General features: G+C 36.0%; 2 protein-coding genes, 1 non-coding gene and 1 pseudogene across 3 annotated transcripts; 3 read left to right on the top strand and 1 right to left on the bottom strand.

Moving 5' to 3' along the window:
• Positions 1-2,519: 2,519 nt before the first annotated feature.
• Positions 2,520-2,624, top strand: LOC133304996 (small nucleolar RNA R71). The gene has a single exon (XR_009750707.1). It is a non-coding gene; the product is annotated as a small nucleolar RNA R71 (small nucleolar RNA).
• A 13,991-nt stretch (positions 2,625-16,615) lies between these two features.
• On the top strand, positions 16,616-17,213 carry LOC133304993 (dirigent protein 16-like). The gene has a single exon (XM_061505094.1). It carries the CDS (start codon positions 16,656-16,658, stop codon positions 17,211-17,213), a length of 558 nt encoding a protein of 185 aa, XP_061361078.1. The 5' UTR covers positions 16,616-16,655.
• Positions 17,214-17,445: 232 nt separating this feature from the next.
• On the bottom strand, positions 17,446-19,359 carry LOC133304994 (FBD-associated F-box protein At4g10400-like). The gene is made up of 3 exons (XM_061505095.1): positions 18,624-19,359; positions 18,029-18,193; positions 17,446-17,934 (listed from the first exon to the last, which is right to left on the bottom strand). Exons 1-3 carry the CDS (start codon positions 19,281-19,283, stop codon positions 17,644-17,646), a joined length of 1,116 nt encoding a protein of 371 aa, XP_061361079.1. The 5' UTR covers positions 19,284-19,359; the 3' UTR covers positions 17,446-17,643.
• Positions 19,360-22,421: 3,062 nt separating this feature from the next.
• LOC133304995 (dirigent protein 16-like) lies at positions 22,422-23,435 on the top strand (annotated as a pseudogene).
• The last annotated feature ends 2,466 nt before the right edge of the window (positions 23,436-25,901 follow it).

Genomic DNA, 25,901 nt, shown 5'->3' with positions numbered 1-25,901 from the left:
TCCCAAAGGGGCACGTAAAAGTGGTTTTGTGTTGGTCTTCAGGAGCAACCGGGATTTGGTTGTATCCCGAATACCCATCTAAGAAACAAAAGAATTCTTTCCCAGCTAGATGATCCAGCATTTTGTCAATAAAAGGAAGGGGGAAATGATCCTTTCGGGTGGCATTATTTAATTTCCTGTAGTCTTGACAAATCCTCCACCCAGTTATTGTTTTGGTGGCTATTAACTCTTGTTTGTCATTTTCAACTACAGTAATGCCACCCTTTTTTGGAACGCATTGCACAGGAGCAACCCATTTACTATCTGAGATGGGATAGATTATACCTGCATCAAGCCATTTGATGATTTCTTTTCTTACCACCTCCTTCATATTGGGATTCAGCCTCCTTTGATGCTCCACAGATGAGCTGTCAGGGTCTTGGAGCAAAATCTTGTGCATGCAAATTGTTGGGCTAATTCCTTTTATGTCAGCCATGGTCCAGCCGATTGCTCCTTTGTAATCTTTGAGCTTTTGTGTGAGTTGAAGTTCTTGTTCATGGGTTAGCAAAGAAGAAATAATCACAGGGAGAGTGTTGTCTTTACCCAAATAAGTGTATTTCAGGTGTTCAGGTAAGGGTTTTAACTCCAAGGTAGGTGGTTGCTCTACTGAAGCCAATTTCGGTCTTTGCTCCTGCTCTGATCGGTTTAAGGATTCAAAGACCCTTTCTTTCCTTCCCTGGGGTTGGTGGAAACTGATGGATGCAAGGTATTCTTCCAGCTCTTCAAAGTCCTTCATGCCTATCTCTGGTTGCAAATGCTCCTGCTGTTCTTCTCTTATGACCGAGTCAAGGATCGAAATGCTAGAGCATTCCTCAGTGTTATCTTCATCAAACTTTATTGCTTTCATGACATTAAACTTAACTTCTTCTCCGTTTACACTCATAGAAAGTTCACCCTTTCTGACATTTATGATAGCATCACCGGTAGCCAGGAATGGTCTGCCCAGAATTATTGGAACTTCTTGATCTGCTTCAAAATCTAAGATGATGAAGTCAGCTGGTAGAATGAACTTGTCTACTTGGACAAGGACATTCTCAATTTTTCCTTCTGGCTTGGCTATAGATCGATCTGCAAGTTGAAGAGTGACTGTGGTTGGTCTTGCTGCTCCTATGTCAAGCTGCTTGAAGATGGAAGCTGGCATTAGATTTACACTTGAGCCCAGATCACAAAGTGCCCGACCAAGATAGTTCTTCCCAACTGTACATGGGATGGTGAATATACCAGGATCCTTTAGTTTGGGAGGAATTCTAGTCAGGTACTTGCACGATTGTTGAGTGAGGGCTACGGTCTCAAACTCTTCGATCTTTCTTCTTTTTGACAAAATGTCTTTCATTAATTTTGCATATGAAGGCATTTGCTCCAGAGCTTCTACTAGAGGAATGTTTATGTGAAGTTGTTTCATCAAGTCAAGAAACTGGCTAAACTGCTTATCCTCGTGTTGCTTTTTCAACCTCTGTAGAAAAGGAGGCTCAATTGGTTCACTCCTTCTCTTGCATGGGGGGACATAAGTTGGAACTGAAACTGGTTCACTGACTTTTGTTGCTCCAAGGTCTGCTACAGGTGTTGCGTCATCCGGTTTGATTTCAGTAGACTCATTGCTCTGGACCTTCTCTTCTGGTCCTGTCTGAGCTTCAAGGTGTGAAGGGTCAGTGGCTTCTTCAACTTCCTTTCCTATGGGCTGTTTTGCTGGTTCGCACTTTCGAGGTCGTGCCACTAAATCTGGGGGTGGTAAAGTCTTTCCATCTCGTAGGCTTATAGCATTACAATGCTCCTGGTTATCCTGAGACGACTTTTCTGTGTCACTAGGGTGAGTCCCTGGTTGCCTCTGTTTGAGTGCTCCAGCCAGCTGACCAATTTGGGTTTCTAGGTTTCGCATGGCTGCGCTGTTCTGATTCATGTACTCCTTGACAGAAGTCTCAAAGGATTAGGACTTCCCTTCACCCTTATCCCAGTTTTGTTGGTTCTGCCTGGGATACGGGGTCAGTTCTGGTAGTTTCCTCCACTACCTCCAGCATTATTCTGATTCCTCCAGCCTCGGTTATTGTTCCCTTGATAGTTGTCATTGCTCCTATTGTTGTTGTCATACCCTCCTGCATAGCACACAACAGCTAGATTGTTACAGTCTTCATATTCATGAGGACCTCCACAAGTGGGGCAACTCTGACTTGATTGAGTCAAGAGAAGTTGCTCAGTTGGTTTTTTCTGTTCCATGGGCTTCCAATTTTTTATAGTGTTCTGGAGCGAAGCCATTTGTGCTGAAAGAGCATCAGCTGAGCTTAGCTCAAGAACTCCTGCTTTCTTAGGAGCACTGTGTCGTGTGGAAGGCCATGAAATATGTTTTTTTGAAAGTTTTTCCAACAACTGGTAGGTTTCTGGATAAGTAAAATCCAAAAGATCTCCCCCTGCAGCTGCATCAACAGTTGCTTTCAATGGTGGGGGTTAAGCCATGATAAAACGTGTGAATGATGCCCCAATCAGAAACTCCATGATTCGGGCAAATTCGTATCAACTCTTTAAAGCATTCCCACGCTTCATACAGACTTTCTTCATCATACATTTGAAAGGAAGCTATATCAGCCCTCACTTGGGCTTGTTTTGCTTGGGAGAAAAATCGGGTAACAAACTGTTCCGCCAATTGCTCCCAACTGGTGATGGAGTTTGGTGGCAATGTTCTCCTCCATTCTTTGGCTTTTCCAGCTAAGGAAAATGGAAAAAGCCGCATCCGCATGTTTTCTTCCGAAATACCATGAACTTTGAAATTATCAACTATCTTAGTGAAATTGTCCAAATGACTGTGAGGGTCTTCCATGGGTAGTCCATGGAACTGACCAGCGTTCATAATCATTTGGAACATTGCAGGTTTCATTTCAAAGTTCGGGATATTCAAAGGAGGGGGAACATAGCCTCGTTCTGGACCATTTCTGAAGGGAGCAGCCATATCATTCAATGATGGCCCTCTTCCTTCATTCGGTCCTTGTTCAGGCTCATGATTATGATTTCCATTGTTATCATTGTTTACAACCTCCGCCATTGTAATGTTTCTCAACCTTTGAACTCTTCTTCTATTTCTGAAGGTTCTCTCGGGTTCTGGATCAAAAAGTACTATTTCTAGTCCAAGTTCTGTAGGTTCTGTGCTCATACAAATAGAGGAGGTCTATCAAAACAAAAAGACTGCAATTAAACAACAAAAATGTTTCCTTAAAAATGCCCTTTCTTGCCAAATGATCCCCGGCAACGGCGCCAATTGCTTGGTCGAACAGAGAGCTGCTCGGGAATATCTTTTCAGAGAGCAATAATGCAGAGTAATAATCAGGATTGTCAACAGGAGCAATCTACTCTGACTAAGAGCAACCCTCTTCAACTATACGCAAGCGTACGTGTCAAGCAATATAGGGTATTGTAGTCCCAGATTTATCGTCCTCAGGGAGCAATTGTGAAGTAAGAAGCGCTAAAGGAAACTTAATTTGTAAAATGGAGCAATAAAAGAAAGTACTATTCTCAGCTAAGCTTCACACAGTTCAGTTATCGTGAGGAAAAGGTTGTGATAGAAATTTGAGTTAAGATTAATTTCAGAAAAAGTCAAGTAGGTGTTACGGGTTCCATGTTTTCATCCCTTTGGTTAACCCTGCTTGGTAGCATATTTTACAAGTGGATTTTGCTCCTTCCCTTGTTTTGCTATAGGTAAGCAGAGGGTAAGGCCTTACTTTCCACGTTACTCCATAGTACTTGGAGTTATATGTAAGGAAACCATGCTGCCTTCTCAAAAGAGCATGGATTCACATGGCAGTGCTCCCCATTCCAGGTGTTTCTCCCTCCTTTCTTCAGGATAAACTATCCCAGGATCTTGAGAATGCTCCACACGCCCTTGTCAGTGTTTCATCAACCGAGTGGTCCCGGGATGAGGTTGCCAGCCCAAAGGGTTTCACAAAATCAATAAATTAAACCAAAGAGCAACTCAAAATTCATTTATAAAATATGTGTTCCTTACAAAGTTATCCTGAGACAAAAGGGATTACTTCTATGGAACCCTCACCTACTTAGAGGAAGTTAGCTCCTAGTGAGCATTTTTACAAAAAGAAAACAAAGAGATGACGAGTCCTAGGATGGGCGCTGATGATTTTCTTTATGAGGATTGCTTGTTCCTTTTATAGGGTTCTTCATTTGATCTTCATTGTTCCTTTCATCAAGGGTCGTGCTTTGTTTAAATCCTCTCCAATGGTAGCTTTGCTTCTTGCCAGCTCAGCTCCGAATAGAAATCCTCTCCAATGGTAGCCTTGCTTTTTGCCAGCTTGGCCTTAAATGGAAGTGGTCCCCCTTGCTTTTGGCTCCTTTTGTGAGTGAGAGTATCGGATTCAGGGAGGCACCTCCACTCCTTCTGCTGCAGCTAACGTGGCGGCTTTTGATTGCTCAGCTTCTTTGCTTTCGTATTGTAGCAGAGGTAGCACCTCCACCTTCTCTGTTGTGGCTGACGTGGCGGCTTCCCATTGCTTCCTTTGACTGCTGTTGTACTACAGCAGGCTTTTTTTTTTTTTTCTTTTTTGCGCAATACTCCTTCTTCTCTCTTCATTTTGTGGTTTCTTCTGATGGGCCTTAGGTGTCCCGAACAAAGCAAACTAACCCAATAGTCATATGTGAAAAAGATAATGTTAAATTTGCTCCAAGTCTACCTTAACTCCCACTTTCGGTATTGCTCTGGTCCACTATTCAAAACAGTTGCTCTATATGGAAAGAAGAAGGTTGAAGGGAGTGATTTATAACCAAATCATGGGTTTTGTGGAACAATTTACACTTAATGGGCCTCAACTCTTGAGGACCATCAATTATTATCCGAGGTAATATATTGTTCTTGGTTTTTAATTTGTCTTTAATCTGTATGCTTAATATTTTTTTTCTGATATACAATTTTGCAAAACGATAGATTTAGTGTTCAGGTAAGAGTTGTGGATAACACGAATTCCACATCATTTTTCCTATTTGATCGCGACTGTGTGTCTTTGTTGGGGATGAGTGTTGGTGAATTGCGCGAGCTGCATCTCAAGAGGGTTTGTATTATCATTGCTATGAAATATTGAAAATGTATATTTTGACATAGAGTGCACTCTGTTCGCGCGGTAATTGTTTTTTTCCCTGTTTAATGGATGATCCTTTTTTTTTCTGTAGGGTGCGGATTTGGATCAATTTCTAGAAGAGTTAAATGTTCTGAATGAGAAGTCGATGCTGTTCAAGCTAAATATCAAGCAAAAGGATTTGAACTCATACAGCAAGCCCAAGTATAGTGTTTCTAAAATTTGTATCAGCAAAGACATAATCTTAGCTTTCATTAAGTCTCTTATCTTTGAAGTCCATCCAAATGTATGTTGCTTCTCTATTTCTGTTGGGTATCCATTTTCTTATTCATTTTGTTGACTGTTGTTGGTTATTGTATATCACAGGATGAAGCAAATTTCGAGGATGCACGCGAAAATGAAATTGTATCGTCAGAACCAGAAAAGGCTGCGGTAACCCATTATTTGAATTTATATCGATGTTATGCAAAAGTTGATACTTGACGTACCTTTTTTTTTTTACGAAATAATGAATAGGATGTTGAGATTCAGACCTGTGATAGTGGTGGCGTTGGTGATATCTCTCTGACAATGTTGACACCAGTGATCCATTCCCACGACTCCATTGCTGGAGAATTCAATTTTTCAGCTGTTCGGACAGCCAAAAAAATAAAGCTTGAAAAAGAGTTACGTATTTTCAAATTTATATGTATAGTTCAATCGTGTGGCATGTATATTCTTTTTCTTTTCGTAATATAATGTGCAAACTACGTCATTTGCTTTTATATTTTTTAAAATGTTGATCATCGAATTTTTTCTTCCTTTTTTTTAAATAGATTTGACGTAGAAGCAGATAAGAATACCCCGTAGATTGGGCTACTGTGACTGAAGAGTGGTATTTTGTGTCTTGGAGACAAGATGTTTACAGAAATGCTGAATTCACGTTTTTTTGTTGGAGTTACATCTTGAAATGTTTAAATCGTTTCTTTTTAACGTGACATTTATTAAATATTCAAAATGTTTTGTGATGTTTTGTTGTGTTTAGTTCAGCCAATGATAACGCTTATGGAATGTATATTGATATATTTGATAAACACTGTGTTTTTGCAATGGAAACCTAAGCTGTTGATGTATGTCATGTTATGTGATGTGTTGCTGTGTTGAAATCCAAAAATTTCCTCTCTCTTTTTCTCAAATAAACACATCTTCTTGACATCTCGACGTTTATTAAATTTTCAAATCATTATTGTTAAAATAAGTAGTTTTAATTCAAATTTTTGTTTCTTATTTTTAAAATTTAAAGTTTGAATTTTTATTAACCTTTGATCATTGGAACTCAAAAAATGTCTTTTTTTAACCAAAATAAATAAATAACGTTTATAACTACTAAAAACATATTAGGATACGATTTCAATCTAACAAAATAAGTAGTTTTAATTTAAATTTATGTTTCTTATTTTTTAAATTTAAAGTTTGTATTTTTATCATCCTTTATTCAAAAAATGTCTTTTTTATTTGCAATGTCTTTTGTTCCATTGACAACTAATATATATATGTGTGTGTGTGTGTGTGTGTGTGTGTGTGTGTGTTGTGCAATAAATGTTAATAATCAAATGACTCAAGCAAGTACTGCTAACACAAAAATTATAATCTGACAATTTGAAGAATTCAAAGAACATATCTTAACAACTGATATCATATCGTTTTGGAAATTTATATGTCAACAAATCTTAACAGGTTATTTCTTTCTGTTTCTTTTTTTTTCTTTCTACATTGTTTCTTTTTTAATTTAAATTGCAATTTGGAATGACTGTGTATGAGTATCCTCATCTGTCATCAAAATGCTGCACCTAATATGTTGTTTAATCAACGTAGGAATAAATGACCATCTCAGGTTTAATGACCGTTTCAAAATTTGAATAAAAATGGTTTTGGAAATCGATTAGCATAATTAAACAATTGAAAGCTTAATTTGGGACCATCTCTCATCAAAATGTTGCATGCTGCATCTAATCGAAGACGTTCCATATTCCAGTTAACGTGTTCAGCCAATGAGTTGCAGACCATTTAAATCAGCGCGTCATACGAAGATGACCACCCAAATCGTCGAGGTTAATCGTTTGGCTATGTATCGTTCTACGTCATTATATATGATGAGGTTTATGTATTTTTATATTCATCTTATCTTCCGTGTAATTTTCATCCAACATTGTTCATCCTAAGATTGTTCCATGGCTAGTTCATCGTCAAACAAGCGCATGAAAATGGAGATCACCGGTGTTCAGTCTCTGAAACATCTGCCGTCAGATGTGTTGCTGCTGATCTTTGGAAAGGTGGCGTCTCATTCAATTGAGAACATCACTAACGTCAAGTTTGCTTGCACCGAATTTCTTCAACTTGCCGAATCAAATTATGTCTACGAGCGTGTTTCGTTGGATAAGTTTGCGTTGGGACCATTGGAGTGGGTTACAAATGCGAAGCCTTTTCTTCACCGAGTTAGGGTAATGGGCAGTGAAGAATAACAAGGAGACGTGTACTACGACCCACTGCAAGTAGCCAAAAGAAGACGACAAGTTCAATTTTTGCAGCGTTGTAGGGAGAGTGGCAATCCTGAAGTATTGTATCGTGAGGGCTTGGTCAATTACTTTCGAGAAACATCGAGTTCGGATATGCAAGCGGTGGCTATTGAAGGCATTAGGACTGCAGCGCTGAAAGGTCACCAAGTTGTCAAATACGCATGTTCCATCATATTGATGGCTGGTCTTGATGAAGATGAGAGGTTTGTGGGCTTTGAATTTTTTCGCGCGCTGGATAATGAGTTCCTTTTGAGGCACTGATGTGCCTCTGGCAGATGTAGTTTTCTTAGATGAAATTGATAAGAATTGAGTCATAAAAGAGCAATTTATATACATATTTGCTTACTATATTGATTCTTTCCATGTCAATGATATTTTTCACCTGTTGGTTGTGTTTATATAGGTAGAAGAAGTGAAAACTACAAAATTGGAAAAAGCTTGTTGACGTGACTCTACACGGGTGAACCTTAGGCCAAATTCCAAAGAGTTGGCGCAAGCTGGCGCCACACTAGCGCCCACCCGCGCCGGTTTACGATTTCACAGGACCGTGTTTTTACAAATGACAGAACTATGGCGCGGACTAGCGCCACACTGGCGCAGACCCGCGCCGGTTTGCGAGAAAAAAGACAGTGTTGTCTGAAGGGTATTTTTGGAAGAAAGAAGCGAGGTATATATATAGGATGCTCATGACAGAGTTGGGGGATCCCTATTCTATTGAAGAGAGACGACGGTGGTGCTCAGAGAGAGAGACTGGCAAGAATCTATTTCATCTTCTTCTTCCCCTTTTCATTTATCAGTTTATGTTGAATATTGAATTTTTAGCCATGACCATGGTTGGCTAGGTACTTTTTATTGTAGTTAGGGTCACAAACCCTATGTGAACCCTTGTTACAACTGATTGGTTTATGATTGTTCGTTTATATAATTATCTTTATCTCTACGATGTGCGTAATTTATATTGTCTTTATTAGAATTGATCAATCTAATAGTTGATGATAGTCTGAGGGTTAGAACCCTAGATAGGAATATTGGGGTTTTTAATCTTGAAAGGGGGTAGGATAACAATTTATATGCATGCTAGGAATAGATGTATATTTGATTGCAGATGCTTAAATTATTGAGTTCATTGCTTAATGCTATGAGGAACATTGCAAGGAATTGGGGTTCCAATTGGGATTAAAGGGTTAACCTTGCAAGGAATTGAAGGTTAACTATTAAATATTTTTAGATAATAATTTATCTGAGTAATTATATAAATGAATGTTGTAAATCAATCCAGAGTAAGAAGTGAGAATCATTTGGTGAGTGTACTCTAACTACAATGCTTTCTCATATTTTTTAAGAGTAAATACCCTTTTTGGTCCCTGGCAATATCCACGAACCTCTTATTGGTCCCTAGCAATAAAAAAGTGACATAGTTGTCCCTTAAATTACAAAAAACAGGCCACGTTATTCCTTCTATTAAATTCCATCTAACGGCTCAACTAACGGTGCACACTTGGCACGTTAGTTTGCTGACGCGGATTTGAGTGGTCCACCGTGGATTTCGAACGCCCTTATTGATCCCTGGCAAAAACCACAGGGCCTTTTTTGGTCCCTCACTGAAGAAAAACAAGGACATGATAAAATATCAAAGCACCTCAGTCAGGCAATACCACAGCTTAGGAAGTTTATCAAATAACAAAGCACCAAATTTCTCACACAAAAGCCTTAATGATAGCTCAGATCCACGTTTACTTATAAATCCCTCCACCTTTGATCGATCTTCACCAATCAGCACATGGATCTTTGACTTATGTTTGCTCACAGGAGTTCTAAAAGACAGGAGACCTTGGTCATCAATACTCTCCATGGAGCAGATTAATTTAGCTTGAGGGGTCTCAGAGGGATCCGTGCAAGTCAAACTACATATATTCTTAATTAATTTGTCATTAGGCAAGGCCTACGTGTAACACAGTGATACATTAGCTCAGCAAGGGCCTCAGCTGACATCATTTGCAGGATTTCCTCCTGAAAGATAAGACATATATGTTATCATCAAATTAAACATGTATATGTGCATTATTCAGACATCCAGACAACTGCAACTGCAACTGAAGATGAGACCGTAACATGCAAATTACTTTGTTGGATTAATCACATATTTCAAAGAACCCTCTGGCAGCTTAGAAGCAAAAATTCCCAATGCAGTTGTTGTAACCACCCGAGTATGAGTTACAGACAAGTCTACATCAGCACCAACAACTATTTTAATCAAATTTATAGGAATATCTCTATTTTAACCGACCAGCTTCGAGGTAAATGAGGATTTTTTTAATCACAACCTCGGTGGTTGTGGTGGCTGGCGGGTGAGTGTGGCTTCAGGTTTCGCTTGTGGTTATGGAGGAGTTGGTTCAGTACAGAAGTTGCACTCACACCCATACAATGATACAATACAAGGGAAAAGAACACGACACACTCTTTCCAAAGCTATCCTCAAGACTAGAAGGACAAAGCAAACTTCATATTGTTGTACATCCATGTTTTCTGGTTTAACAAATTTGATTGCATAGAAATCTTATGATTTCATGTCACTGTTTTTCTTTAGTTAGGGACCAAAAAAGGTCCCGTGGTTTTTGTCAGAGACCAATAAAGGCGTTCGAAATCCACGGTGGACCACTCAAATCTGCGTCAGCAAACTAACGTGCTAAGTGTGCATCGTTAGTTGGGCCGTTAGATGGGATTTAACAGAAGGACTAACATGGCCTGTTTTTTGTAATTTAAGGGACCACTATGTCCATTTTTTATTGCTAGGGACCAATAAGGGCTTCATGGATATTGCCAGGGACCAAAAAGGGTATTTACTCTTTTTATAAATCAATCTCTATTTTTGTTTTTGTTTTTCATCATAAAAACCATAAAAATACATTCTTGTTCTTAGTCTTATTTTTACTCAAATCAACAACAAATTTCACACACCCATTTGAATTCCTTCCATCTTAAAAGGATAATTATTTGATATTCGATTCCAATCCCTGCGGAGACGATACTTTCTTTTCACTGTATTACTTGTGCGATCGGTACACTTGCCGGTGAGCATCAAGTTTTTGGCGCCGTTGCCGGGGATTGGCGTTTCTGATATCATATAATCTTGATTTTTAAGATTGGATTTTGTGAATACTTTTATTTTATTTTATTTTATTTTATTTTACTTTTATTTGAAAAAGTGCTACTAATCACTTTTCTGAGTTGTATGCGAGGCAAAACTACAGAATTCCCATTTGACTCGAAGATTACAAAGACTGAAAAGAGGAATAGAAAACTAGCTCGGAAGAAGCTTGAATTCAAAGAGCTTGAGACTCTGCCTGAAGACTCACAAATCATGGCAGCAAACAATGATGCAGACAATCCACTCATGGATACCATTCTGACTCCATCTTTTAATAGGCCCAACTCGAGCATTGTTCAGCCTAATGTTGCCAACAACAATTGGGAGCTCAAATCTTCCCATATTCAATTGGTGGAGAGAGCTCAGTTTGGAGGAGAGGAGAGTGAAGATCCTCACAGATTTATTGACAGATTCTTGATGATCTGTGACTCAACCAAACACCCTCAGGTGTCTAATGATGCAATTCGATTGAGGTTGTTCCCTTTTGCTGTTAAGGGAAAAGGCTCTAAGTTGGTTGGAAAGGCAGCCTACAGGAAGCATTCCTACATGGGATGATTTATCTCAGAAGTTCTTTATTGAGTTCTTCTCGATGGAGAGATACAATCAGATGGTGAAGGACATCACCAATTTCACTCAATCAGAGGGTGACACTATGTGTGCAGCATGGAATAGATTCAAGGATTTGATGAGGAGGTGTCCTCAGTATAACTTGACTGCTGGTAATCAGGTGAGAATCTTTTTCAACGGTTGTAAATATGAGATTCGGATGGTGTTGAATGGTGCAGCAGGAGGCACTATTAAAACTTTGAGGACAAACGAGACTCTTGAGCTGATTGAGAGAATGGTTGCCAATGAAAATGAAGTGTTGTCATCAAATCCTAAGAGAGGTATCCTTCAGCTGGAAGGTAATGATGCGATGCTAGCTGAAAATAAATTATTATCTCAGCAAATGGGAACTTTGACGGAGAGGCTTGATAAGATGCAACTTTCTACTGTTCAAACTAAAGCTGTTGCGGTAGTGTGTGAAAAAGTATCAGTTTTTCAATCTCATTGTTGTTTGAGCTACTATCCATATATTTCTACCCTTTAACTTGGCCAAGTTACAACCTGTGAAGTCCTTTTGATCAATTGGTGCATGTGTTTGATTCTTCATTTTTAAGAATCTTTGAGAATATGATCAAGCCTATGGTAGTGTTATAGTTGTGATTGATTGAGTGCTCATGATACCCTTAAACACGGAGTGCCAGTGGATATCATTTATCTGTGTGAGGGGTAATCAATGTAGACTTGTATATTTAAAATGCTGATGACATTGTTGGGAATTTATGATATTGGGTCAGTCATGCATGGCATATTGTGTCTGAAAGTGTCTATGTAATGTTATGTTATGTTGGATTAAGTGATTGTTTTTCGGATTGAGTCTTGTACATTGCTGGGGACAACAACGTTTAAATCTGTGAATGATTTGATGTGCCTCTGGCAGATGTAGTTTTCTAAGATGAAATTGATAAGAATTGAGTCATAAAAGAGAAATTTATATACATATTTGCTTACTATATTGATTCTTTCCATGTCAATGATATTTCTCACCTATTGGTTGTGTTTATATAGGTAGAAGAAGTGAAAACTACAAAATTGTAAAAAGCTTGTTGACGTGACTCCACACGGGTGAACCTTGGGCCAAATTCCAGAGAGTTGGCGCAAGATGGCGCCGTGCTCCTCAGTACAATTTCCATAGAGTTGGCGCCACACTGGCGCCAACCCGCGCCGGTTTACAATTTCACAGGACCGTGTTTTTACAAATGACGAAACTATGGCGCGGATTGGCGCCACACTGGCGCAGACCCGCGCCGGTTTGCGAGAAAATAGACCGTGTTGTTTGAAGGGTATTTTTGAAAGAAAGAAGCGAGGTATATATATAGGATGCTTATGACAGAGTTGGGGGATCCCTATTCTATTGAAGAGAGACAACGGTAGTGCTAAGAGAGAGAGAGTCTGGCAAGAATCTATTTCATCTTCTTCTTCCCCTTTTCATTTATCAGTTTATGTTGAATATTGAATTTTTAGTCATGACCATGGTTGGCTAGGTATTTTTTATTGTAGTTAGGGTCACAAACCCTATGTGAACCCTTGTTACAACGGATTTGTTTATGATTGTTCGTTTATATAATTATCGTTATCTCTACCCTGTGCGTAATTTATATTGTCTTTATTAGAATTGATCAATCTAATAGTTGATGATAGTCTGAGGGTTAGAACCCTAGATAGGAATATTGGGGTTTTTAATCTTGAAAGGGGTAGGATAACAATTTATATGCATGCTAAGAATAGATGTATATTTGATTGCAGATGCTTAAATTATTGAGTTCATTGCTTAATGCTATGAGGAACATTGCAAGGAATTGGGGTTCCAATTGGGATTAAAGGGTTAACCTTGCAAGGAATTGAAGGTTAACTATTAAATATTTTTAGATAATAATTTATCTGAGTAATTATATAAATGAATGTTGTAAATCAATCCAGAGTAAGAAGTGTGAATCATTTGGTGAGTGTACTCTAGCTACAATGCTTTCTCATATTTTTACAAATCAATCTCTATTTTTGTTTTTGTTTTTCATCATAAAAACCATAAAAATACATTCTTGTTCTTAGTCTTATTTTTACTCAAATCAACAACAGGCACTACAGACGACGTGTTAGACTTTTCATCAGGTCCTTATGGGTGCGTAGGGAGATGGTTTATCACGGAATACCCATTTGCAATCCCCGCATATGTGAAACACGATTCACTGAGGATGACCCTTCCTCATCGGAGAACCATGAGATAATAACATGCTTGGGAATAAGATATGTCAACGTTGCAAGCGGATTTGAGATCTACTTATTTTTTATAATGACTATAGTCTAATTACTTTCTGGTGGTGTTGGTTTAGGCTTTTTGTTATCTGTTTAGTTATTTCATGTGTTGCATTTAGTAGTTTCTTATCTTTCAATGTTCTGTTATTATGTGATGTACAATTTTAACTTAATGAATGTTACTGTTATCTTCTTTTGGTTTGTGTTTTTTCATATACTGTACAGTTTATTTCATTTAGTGTCATGTATGTAGAGGATGATTAATCTGAATGTGAAGAATTGAAAATTATACAATATTTGGTTTTGAAATAAAAGGCAGACCCAACTTAAACTGATGGTTATATAAAAATATATAGCTATTTGTGTGTTTAGGGTTGCGATATTTTACTCAACACACTTCTCAACAGTCATCGTTTTCAACTTCCCACTATCCCCAACATACGATTTTGTTTATAGAGTAAATAATGGACAAGAGTTTATGCATTGGAACAATAAGACTCATATTAGCAGAGAATGTTTTTGCCCTGTATATAATTGAATTTCGAGTCTTTGTCTATTGGAATGCACCTTGATAATAAATAATTGAATCCAGCATTAATTTGAAACTACACAAACTGTTGGAGATTTTTTTAATTACTTACATCAATTATAATAACTAATCCAAATTTTCATATGTGTTAAGTTTGTGATTATGGACGCATTACAAATATGACTTAGTATGACTGTTTGTTGGTTTAAAAAATGTTTTGGTTGGTTTCCTATTTTGGTTCAAAAAGTCTTTTAATTATATAAGTCGATTGTGTAATCCGCGTTGCAACAGACCAATGAATGAGTATTGGATTGTGATATAGAATTGCCATAAATGACTCCTATGTGCTTCATTCTTTGTTCATTGACGCTGTGAGTGAAGGGTTTAGAAGAAAAGGGATCATATACACTATACTCATTCTTGAATGCCAAAGGTCATGCATCAAGAAACTTCCCTGGCATCGAGTGAGCATCCCCAAGTGGGGAGTAAATTATTGCCCATCGGTTTTGACACCAAAAAACAAAACCAGTACCGCCAAGGAATCAGCATTCCCAATTGTATTAAAATATTTATGTGTCACAGCAAAAAAAAGAACCCCATTTAACGTTTCCCGCCAAGATAGGAGTTGTCTTTTCATTTTTTAACCTATAATGTTTTTTCTTCATATGTTAACTCATAAGATTGTCTCTTCATATTCCCACTGCTGACACTCAGCTGAACTGTGATTTCAGCATCCTCTTCTTGCAACAGTGAGCGAGTTAATCAAGCTTGGGTTGTGGTGTACTTGTGAAGCATCTCATACTATTTATTTCGCTTTTGTTCTTTCCTTTACACCTTTCTCTTTGTTAATTTTAACTCTCTCTTTTCTTTGTATTTTATGGTTTTTCATATGCGCTTCTTACAGAAGAAAGTATAAAAAACATAACACTTGCTGAAATTGATAAGGTGCTGCAAAGCAATGGTAAATGCCTCTCTGATTACCCGTCAATGCCTCGCATCACGGGTGAATCGTTGCTTGATATGCAGAATCGATTAGTGGTTGATGAATTAATGTATGACAGATTTTCATTGGGAGAAGAGCATCAAAGACTATTGAATTCCCTCACTGATGAGCAGAGAGTTGTTTATGACAAAATCATTTCGACAGTTAGAGCAGGTAAATGAGGGTTATTCCCTCACTGGAGATAACTTTATATCTTATGACTGAAGAAATACTTTTCCCTTAAATAAAATAGTGGACAGAATAAAACTATTTTGTCCCATGTATGTTATAAAATAGAAAAAATGTTTGTTATTTTAAAATGACATAACTTTATGTTATTTTAAATGAAATGATATTATTTTATCCGAAATGACACAAATTCATGTTCTTTAAAATGATAAAAAAAATTTCTTAAAAAATATCATGGGACAAATAAAATTATTAATGAAGAATGTGAATATTTGTCATGTGTCAAATCATGAGACAAGCATAAAATATATAAAACTAAAATTATCCTCTTCAACTTCACCCCGACACCGACACGGGACATGACACACCGACACGTTAATTCTAAAAAATGTCGTATTCTGACACGTTGGGACACGTTTTGATATTAAATAAATTTTTTAATATATATAATATAATTTATATTTAATACATATAGCAGTCCATAATAAGTCATATAACCAATCAAATATTCAAATTTCATAACATAAATATAAACAAAAATAATTTTTCGTACTTTGTTAGTTTTTCATGTCAAATTTCGTAACAGAAAAAAATTGATCTAGAAATTATTTTTTTATATTTAATTAATAAAATAAAATTAAGACTAAAAAAAACATGTCAGAGCGTTGACTGCGTGTCAGAAAAAGTTGACTAAGTGTCAAAAAAATGTGTCGATACGTGACGAAAAGTTGACCACGTGTCCCAAAATGTTGACCGCGTGCCGGTCACGTGTCGGTGTCCGACATGCAAATTTTTCTACAAATAGCGTGTCTGTGCTACTCAGATTACCATTATCAAAGAGAGAAGAAAATAAAAAAATTATTTTAGAACAAGTTTAATAATATCATGCAAGTACGAAGTAAAAAAAAAATATAAATTTATGTTATTAGTATAAAAATATTTTATTTAATTATGATTTGTGATAACTTTAATTTTTTAATCAACAATATATGTTAGTCTTTATCATTATAATTTTTTAATCTTACAACTCCAAAACAACGTCGTTTTGAACTGACTAGATATAATTTTATGTCCAGAAACAAATACTTTCCCATTTTTAAAAGTTAAAATACTTTCACGGGAGACAACTCCAACACACACTCTGCATTCCCTTGCACTCATCCATAAAAAGATTCATTACCAACTAGAAGATCAACTAGCCTCTACATCTGAAACAATTGGAACCAAGGTGCCAATGGGATCATTTACTAAAGCTTCCCTGTCAATGTTGCTTGCCTTTGCACATTAGGCAATGACTATAGCAGCAGTTGATCCTGTTGCAGCCACTGGGAAAGAACCAGTCATTGAATTATATATGCATGACATTCTTGGGGGCAGTAACCCAACAGCTCGACCCGTAACTGGCTTGCTAGGCAACATATACAGTGGTCAAGTGCCCTTTGCAACCCAAGTAGGATTCAACACCCCACAAGGTGGGATTCCCATCCCCAATGCCAATGGTGCTGTTCCCACTGTCAATGGAGTTTTTGGTACTCCACTAGGAACTGGCTTGGCTGGTACTTCTTTTGCAGGAAACTCAAACAACAACAACCAAAATAATGCACAGCTTCAGGTAGGACCTGATGGACTGGGACTAGGCTTTGGAACAATCACTGTAATAGATGATATCCTAACTTCTCAACCTGAGTTGGGGTCCCAAATAATTGGGAAAGCTCAAGGGGTGTATGTGGCAAGTTCAGCAGATGGGACTAGACAGATGATGGCATTCACAGCCCTGTTTGAAGGAGGGGAATATGGAGATAGCTGGAACTTTTATGGCCTGTACAAGATTGGAAGTAATTTCTGGTAGATTTCTAGTGCTTTTTAAAAAAAAAATTCTAGATTAGGATCATTGGATCAAGTAGAAGTAATTTCTGGCCAAGACAAAAACAATCAGAACGTTAATGCTATAAAAAGACACAAAATAGTTCTTTTGAGCAAACAACTACGCTATTAATCCTTGGGTGTGTGTGAGCATGCTTGTGTGAAAAGGCAAAGCATGACCAACATGAGAAACACTAATTTGCAATTTAGACCTCAATACCCTGATGGTTTTGCATAAGATCTGAATTTAACAAACAATCTCCAGAGACTGCGTATACTATAACTCAAATTACAAACAATCATCAGTAATGAAACAGGTCATTTGATTTGAAAAAGACAAAGTCAATATCCTTGCAGCTACTAATAAAAAGGCAGACGTCAAATAACTACTCACAGAACTCAAATCTCATCTGCTATCATTCAAGTGACAGTTTACAAGTTGCAGAGCACCTTGGGCATAAAGATAACTTTTTCAGCATTTCAAGCTTTGCGTGTGGATTTGTGTCAGAGGGAGTGCGGATTGTCATGGACTGTAAAAATCTTGCATTTCCCAATATATATCTTGCAAATTGAAACAGACCATTTGAGCCCTCATAATCATTAACACGGCATGTTTTAAGTTGTAATGAAATGGATTCAGGAACAGATTGTGGGTATGGCCATTTTCCTCCTCCTCCTCCTCCTTCGTCAGCTTCAGTGAAACCATACTGTTAACCATAGACATAAAACAAAACCAATAAAATCATGTGAAGAGAAAAATAGAAACAAAATTCATCCTTAAAAGACATAGACTTAACAGACATCATCAATGACAAGAGTTTGAAGCTTGGGACAATGCTCGAGCACTTCTACTATCTTAGGCCAATCCTCGGCATAACAGAGGTAGAATTTGATATGGATTAAATTGGGAAACACCAGAGCAAGATCTTTGAAAGAGGGGTTCCTACCCGGATCCATAACATCCCTCTGTAGAAGTTACAAAAACTGTTAGATACAATATAATTAGGATTTAATATTTCTCTAGGTGATTAAGTTATCTTCTATCTCTCTGGTTATCCAAAACAACATCCGGTGTCACCGGATGTTCCTAAACCATAAATTATAACCTATAACGGGGTGTTTGGCAGACGGTTTATTTTCAGATTTCCGGAAAAATAAAGGTGGTAATTCAATTTATTCATATTTGATAGAAGATTTCAGATATTTTTTACAAGAATATAATTTTCCTGAGACTTTGTTTTGTATAAATGTAAACCAAAATATCACCCAAAAATACCATCCAATATATTCACCGGAAATCGCAATTACCAGTTAAAAAAAATTCTTCTTTGCCAAGCACCTCCTAAATATATTAGAGATGTAATAACATAAATATTTAATATTGAAACCATATTACCCAATGTATCTGCAGAAATTTGACATTGGTAACTGCTGCAAATAGAATAAGTTTAGAGATATCTGCTTTGACCAACTTTGGTACGCTTTTAAACTCTGCAACACTCGGAGAGTCATCAAAAGATACAGAGTTAGCTACCAAATCCTCAAGAAGTGGACAACCAGAAAGAAGCTTCGCGAGATATCCACTTTCTTCCAAAATAACGCCACTTAATTCCAGGATTTTGAGTGAGGGGAGATCAACAGACGAAAAAGCTGTAATATGTACACCCGTCAGCTTGAGAACGACGAGGGTTCTGTGGGTGAGAAAGGGAGAGGATAACTTGGTGGGATAGAGAAACCAGACGTCGAGGTGCTCAACCCCTCCGCATTGTAGTGCAGCGCTGATCCATTTGTTGACACTGTTAGGACCACGACGAAAAGATGTACACCCGAGGCTGAATGTTTTTATGGGTTGGTGCAAATTTCGAGAGCGGAGAAATGCGCCAACGGATCGAACAAAAGGGGATGTGTTTTCGAAGAAACGGAGGGTGGGGACTGAGCGCCAGAATGGGTTCCACCTCTTGGAGAGAACGCTTGTGGCAACCGATTCTTTAGTTGGGAGAAAAGAGAGGATGTGGCAGATGATTTCGTCCGGTAAAACGCTGATCCTATCTGCCATAGTTGGAAAAATTAGGGATTTTGGGGAGTTGTTTTGCACTGAAGAAAGTACAGTGTTAATTATGTAGAAAAAGTTTTCTATCACACACTCTTGTTAAAAAATGAGAGGCTCCTCTTATATAGAGAAAAGAAAAGAAAAAATTAACGGGGTGTATCTACTATTTTATTTGCGTATCATTTTTATTTAAGATAAATTATTTTACCTACCATTTAATCATAAAATTTCTAAAAGTCATAACTTTTGATTCGAGTATCCAAATCAGGTAATTTTTTTTTTATTCCACATAACTTTTTGAGATCTCACAATGACATCTCATTTGATTTATTTTATCTTTTAGCAACATAATTTAAATTTAAATCAGGTAATCCTTCTTCCTTATAGGGGGTGTTCATCAACCGATTCAAACCGCGGTAACCGAGCCGAAAAATCGATAACCGAATAAACCGAAAACAGAAAAATTGAAAACCGAAAAAAAACCGCAAATTTTAATTAGATTGGATCAGTTTTTGGATGGGTTGATGAAAACCGATCCAATCCAAACCGATCCAATATATTAATTTTCCTCTACCTACTTGGGTCTTTATCTAATCATAGCTTAAAAATTTCTAAACCCAAGTCCCGTTAACCCATCAACTAAACCTAAGAAAAAATTTAGTCATATCTCATCAACTAAATTTTATCTTTGTAGAGCTTCATATCTCATTACAAAAAAAAAACTATATTATAGTTTACTAATGCTTTTGTAATTCAAAAAAATAATAATTTCCAAAGCCAATATATACAATATATACAAAAAATGCTATTTGCACAATAATTATGAAATAAATTTTAGGATTTTAAGAAAACCGAAAATCGATCCAATCCAAACCGAAAGAAATTGGATTGGATCGGATCGGATTTGAAAAAAAATCCAAACTGAATGGATGATTATATAATCAAACCGAAAAGATTGGATCAGATGATTTTTGCTTCCAAAACCGATCCAATCCAGACCGCGAACACCCCTACTTCCTTAGATATTTAGAATATTTATTTAATTATTTCCTTTATTAATACAGATTTTTCAAATTGATTTTTGAGTTTAAATCACAAATCAAATCTTTATTTTTTTTCCTTATTAATAATAATTGTTACTTTTAATTTAAATCACAAATCAAATTTATTTTTCAATTTAAATCACACATCAAATCTTGATTTATTTTTGTATTAAATCACAAACGCAGAACTCAGATGCTTTTGAGTTTAAAAATGTGACACGTGTCAACACGTATCAAAACCTAACACATCACCAATCACGTCTAAATTGGGTTTCAATCAAGAGGCAATCACGCCTAATTTAGGTAATTTTATTTTTAAAAAATATTCATAAGCCATCATTAATCTCAGACGACGAATAATAACCCAGAAGCTTATAGCATTAATCATTAATTTTAAAAATAATATTCTTCTTCCTTAGAAATTTAGAATATTTATTTAATTATTTCCTTTATTTCTACAAATTTTTTTCAAATTGATTTTTTAGTTTAAATCACAAATCACAAATCCAGAACTCAGAGGCTTCTGGGTTTAACCGCTCTTATAATACCATTCTTGCAAATTAAAATTGTGTTTGTGAGAAATAAAATATGTCAAATGAGATGTCATTGCGTAGATCTCGAAAAGTTATGTGGAATCAAAAAAGAATTACCTGATTTGGATACTCAAGTCAAAAGTTATGGCCTTTAGAAGTTTTATGATTAAATTAATTTTTTTTTTGGAAAATAAAGTGACACGTGTCAACACCTCATGAGAGACGCCTCGTTTGGGCATCTTCCCCTTAGGGTGAGACGCCTTAATGGGGCATCACAGGGTGCAATAGATCTGTAATTTTTCCCAAAACTGCAATAAATGCGTAATTATTTAATTAAAAAACATTATTTTGATTTTTTTTGTCTTGTACAATTAGAATTTTCAATGCATACAGGTAAATTGCAATAGGAAAAGAAGATCTAGGGTTTGTTTGGTTGTGTTTTGGTTTTTTTATTCTTAAAACTGTTTTGTAGAATAATTATGGAAACAGTTGTTTTCTATGTTTTTTTTATTTTGAATGTTAAAAATCAAAACAAAAAACAAAAACAACTCAGACATGTTCTCTAAATTTGATTCTAAAAACAAAAAAAAGTTACAGTTTTTAAAACTTTTTTTTACAAAACAGACCTTATCAAACAAGTTTTTTTGTTTTTTGTTCTAAAAACTAAAAAACTGTTTTTGAAAACAGTATTCAAAAAGAGCCCTAGTCTCTTTATTTAACCCAAGTTTAATGCATCGTGTGTGTTTTATTAGTGCTTACGGATACTATTCTTATTGTCATTTTAAGTAAATCATGTATGAAAATACTAGATAATTAAGATTATAAAGGGATATTTCTTAAAGAAAATTAAAGTGGCAACTATTGAGATTAAGATGGTAAACACTTACATAAGTTGGTTTGTTCATGATAAAAAAATCATAGAAATTTCGGGAAAAAAAAAACTGTTAATATAAAGGGATCTATTAATCTCATGTTGAGATTAATAACAGAGACAAGATAATGGGGTCCACGACTTTTTCGAAAAAAAAAAAAAAAAATTAATAATAATGGACTCCACTATTTTGTCTCTCTTACATGAGATAATTATCTCATGCAACATGAGATAATTATTTCCCTAATATAAAATAGAAAACGTTCCATTTAAAAATAGAACAATACCTAAGAAATTAAGAAACAATCGTTAAAAAAGGCCCAGCTCTAAAGAAATTTACTTGATAAAGTCCAATAACAAAATTAGCTCATGTTATCAACTTCACCTAATGATATAAGAATTGAATTTTAATTTTTCTGTTTGTTGTATATTAAGTTATCTTAAAAGGGATCATAGCATAATTATTAATGCACACATGTAAATAAGTGAAGCGAATAAATTGCACAAGTTGACATATTAAGATGCAAATTAAAGATGGAATAAGGCTCAAAGGTTTCTTTTATAATTTACCTTAAAAAAAGAAAACTTTAATTGTCATTAGACGGTCAATTAGTTATTGTGTTGAGATTTTGGTTAGCTGTACTTGTACCTACCTAGTTAGTTTCTGACTTTCTTCCTCAGCCTTGTATCTTAGCACATGTCTTTCATAAGCAAAGCATTTAGAAATATAGTGGTTGTGACACAACAAACTATTGGTATTTCTACACAAATATCCACATTGCAAAGTGGCTTTCTTCCATTGCATCTGAAAAATGCCACAAAACATAGATTTTGCTTCATTTATTTTGTTTAAGGCACAACTAATCAACTTGTAAATTTCAACAACTTCATTATCACTCGTGTCTCACAACCACTCCAACACACACTCCGCATTCCCTCCTACATAACACCAAGACTTGAATTCCATTGCATCATCCATAAAAAGATTCATTATCAACTAGAAGATCAACTAGCCTCTACATCTGAAACACTTGGAAACAAGGTGCCTATGGGATCATTTACTACAGCTTCCCTGTCAATGTTGCTTGCCGTTGCACATTTGGCATATGACTATAGCAGCAGTTGATCCTGTTGCAGCCACTGGGAAAGAACCAGTCATTGAGTTATATATGCATGACATTCTTGGGGGCAGTAACCCAACAGCTCGACCCGTAACTGGCTTGCTAGGCAACATATACAGTGGTCAAGTGCCCTTTGCAACCCCAGTAGGATTCAACACCCCACAAGGTGGGATTCCCATCCCCAATGCCAATGGTGCTGTTCCCACTGTCAACGGAGTTTTTGGTACTCCACTAGGAACTGGCTTGGCTGGTACTTCTTTTGCAGGAAACTCAAACAACAACAACAACAACAACCAAAATAATGCACAGCTTCAGCTCAAGGGGTGTATGTGGCAAGTTCAGCAGATGGGACTAGACAGATGATGTCATTCACAGCCCTGTTTGAAGGAGGGGAATATGGAGATAGCTTGAACTTTTATGGCCTGTACAAGATTGGAAGTACCATGTCACAATTATCTGTGATAGGGGGCACAGGGAAGTTCAAGAATGCAAGGGGGTTTGCAGAACTGAGAGGTCTTATCCCACCAGGGCAAATTTCCACTGATGGTGCTGAGACATTGCTGAGGATCACTATCCATCTGAACTACTAAAACAGTGTTGTGGAAATGTAAAAGCAACTGGGTGCTGTTTATTTACAGATGACCATGAGATGATTGGTCTTGTATTTTGTCAGTTTGATTGCAAAATGTATTTGAAATCTTAGTTGTAATTCCAAGAAACCATATTGTGATTAGTTTTTCTTCTTTTTTAAATGGTAAATTGTGGCACTTGGTATACAGGTGGTATTCTAGATTCCTAGTGCTTTTTTAAAAAAATTCTACATTAGGATCATTGGATCAAGTAGAAGTAATTTCTGGCCAAGACAAAAACAAACAGAACGTTAATGCTATAAAAAGACAAAAAAATAGTTCTTTTGAGCAAACAAATACACTATTAATCCTTGGGTGTGTGAGCATGCTTGTGAGAAAAGGCAAAGCATGAACAACTACACTATTAATCTGAATTTAACAAACAATCTCCAGAGACTGTGTATACTATAACTCAAATTACAAACAATCATCAGTAATGAAACAGGTCAGTTGATTTGAAAAAGACAAAGTCAATATCCTTGCAGCTACTAATAAAAAGGCAGACGTCAAAATATTTTAAAATTATTTTAATTAAAATATAATTCTTATTATATTAAAATATTTTTATTTTAATATTAAAATTACTCAAAATGCAAAGATGGGTAATTTTGTTTTTTTATGATGTAGGTCTGTTTGATTTGTTTAAAACAAAGTATTGGACAGAATAAAAGTGTTTTGTTCCATGTTTGATATTATAAAATAGGAAAAAGCTTTTTTAAAATTACATAAATTTATGTCATTTTAAATGAGATGATATAGTTTACAAAAAAAATTATATTGTTTTATTTGAAATGACACAAATTTATATTTTTTAAAATAACAAATATTTTTTGTAAAAAATATCATGGTACAAATAAAATTATTAATGAAGAATGCAAATATTTGTCAGTGAGACAAGCATAAAATATATAAAATTAAAATTATCCTCTTCAACATCACCCCAACACCCATTATCAAAGAGAGAAGAAAATAAAAAATTATTTTGAACAAGTTTAATAATATCATATATATATTGTTAGTATTTGGGTGTCCTAGAGACAATCTTATGATTAAATAAGGACATAGATGTAGACCTTTTTAATATTGTCGCAAATAAATAAAAGCACTCTTTATCTTGTTTCATAATTCTATCTCGATATTAATGTTAATATATTATGAATAACTTGATAAACCCCGTGGAATAAAATAGGTATCTCTTGAGTATCTGTGATGAGATCACAATCATGAGGATTCAAGAATACCAGATGTTTATTCCGAATTTTATGTTCGTAGTCTAGAGATACTGAGAATGGGGTCAGTAATCTCGGGTAAGACTAGCACAACTTATCTACTTGTATATGGATACAAGGTATAGACCTCATGTGCTACAGATATGGAGATGTCTTAGCTAAAGTCGTGGGTGGACCTATAAGGGTATAGCTCGCATTGAACAGAGACCCACAAAGAGACTCTATGAGGAACTCTCACAGAGAGTATCATTAGAGTAGTCTCTTTATATTTGGGTATGTATTTCCTAAGACCAGAAGTTATTACCTAGACTGTGTTCTAGAAGGCATGCTTTGATTGTGCACCTCGTCTGACTGAAACATGGAGACTCATAGGTATACTGTTGGGCTTGTCCTGAAAGAACACAGGGCTAGGGTGATAAGCTGAAGGAATTCGTCAAATCTCTGTGAGAGATTAGGTTATCTGTAAACCGGAGAAATCGGGATGACATTTACAGGGACTCGGGAATCTATGCATAGTAAAAGAGATCATGAGATGATCTGCCTTTAGAGTCTGTAAATTGAAGATTCCCTATTTCGAATAAAGCTTACCGTAAACCGCAGGGGTTGATACGCTTCCTTACCCTAGGTTTTATAGAAAGGTAACCGAGACGAAAGGAAATATATACGGTAACCAAATATGTGCAATAGGATGATCAAGTCACTAATCTAACTAGTTCTGGGGCAACAAAGCATTGCTAGTGCTCTGTGTTGTCATTAGATGGGTTGTGGGCTTATTGGGCCCAAGCCCATTTATGTCAGTGGCTATGTTGGACCTAATGGGTCACACACTAACACCTAATTGTCTAGATGCTCTAGCATTAATGGTATTGGGCCTAACAATTGTTATTAGCCCAAGAAATAGTTTGGAACTCCACAGATAGGGCGGAGGGCGCATGGATCTAAGTAATGGGCTTGGATAGTCCAAGACATTACTAATTAATTTAATTAGTTAAATTAATTATCAAATGTTTAAATTTTGAATTTTGAATTTTAAATTTGAAATTTGAATTTTGAAATTGGAATTTTGAATTTGAATTTGAATTTGAAATTTGAATTTTGAATTTTGAATTTTGAATTTGAAATTTGAATTTTGAATTTTGAAATTTGAATTTGAATTTAAAATTTAAGTGTTTGAAAGTTTGAATTCAAATGTTTGAAA

The sequence above is a fragment of the Gastrolobium bilobum genome, unplaced genomic scaffold, assembly GCF_033153095.1.
Source record: "Gastrolobium bilobum isolate Gb01-03AN ecotype WA unplaced genomic scaffold, APGP_CSIRO_Gbil_v1 utg49771, whole genome shotgun sequence".
Classification (NCBI taxonomy): domain Eukaryota; kingdom Viridiplantae; phylum Streptophyta; class Magnoliopsida; order Fabales; family Fabaceae; genus Gastrolobium; species Gastrolobium bilobum.
Note: the sequence above shows the minus strand (reverse complement) of the source record. Positions and strands in the feature narration are given on the sequence as shown.

What these genes read in the sequence shown, in the direction of transcription:
- LOC133304994 (XM_061505095.1), bottom strand. Translation starts at nt 19,283, where the DNA reads ATGGCAGATAGGATCAGCGTTTTACCGGACGAAATCATCTGCCACATC. An exon ending in AATTTCTGCAGATACATTGG is followed by an intron (nt 18,194 to 18,623) that starts GTAATATGGTTT and finishes TAACTTCTACAG; the next exon opens with AGGGATGTTATGGATCCGGG. An exon ending in AAACTCTTGTCATTGATGAT is followed by an intron (nt 17,935 to 18,028) that starts GTCTGTTAAGTC and finishes TATGGTTAACAG; the next exon opens with TATGGTTTCACTGAAGCTGA.
- LOC133304993 (XM_061505094.1), top strand. Translation starts at nt 16,656, where the DNA reads ATGACTATAGCAGCAGTTGATCCTGTTGCAGCCACTGGGAAAGAACCA.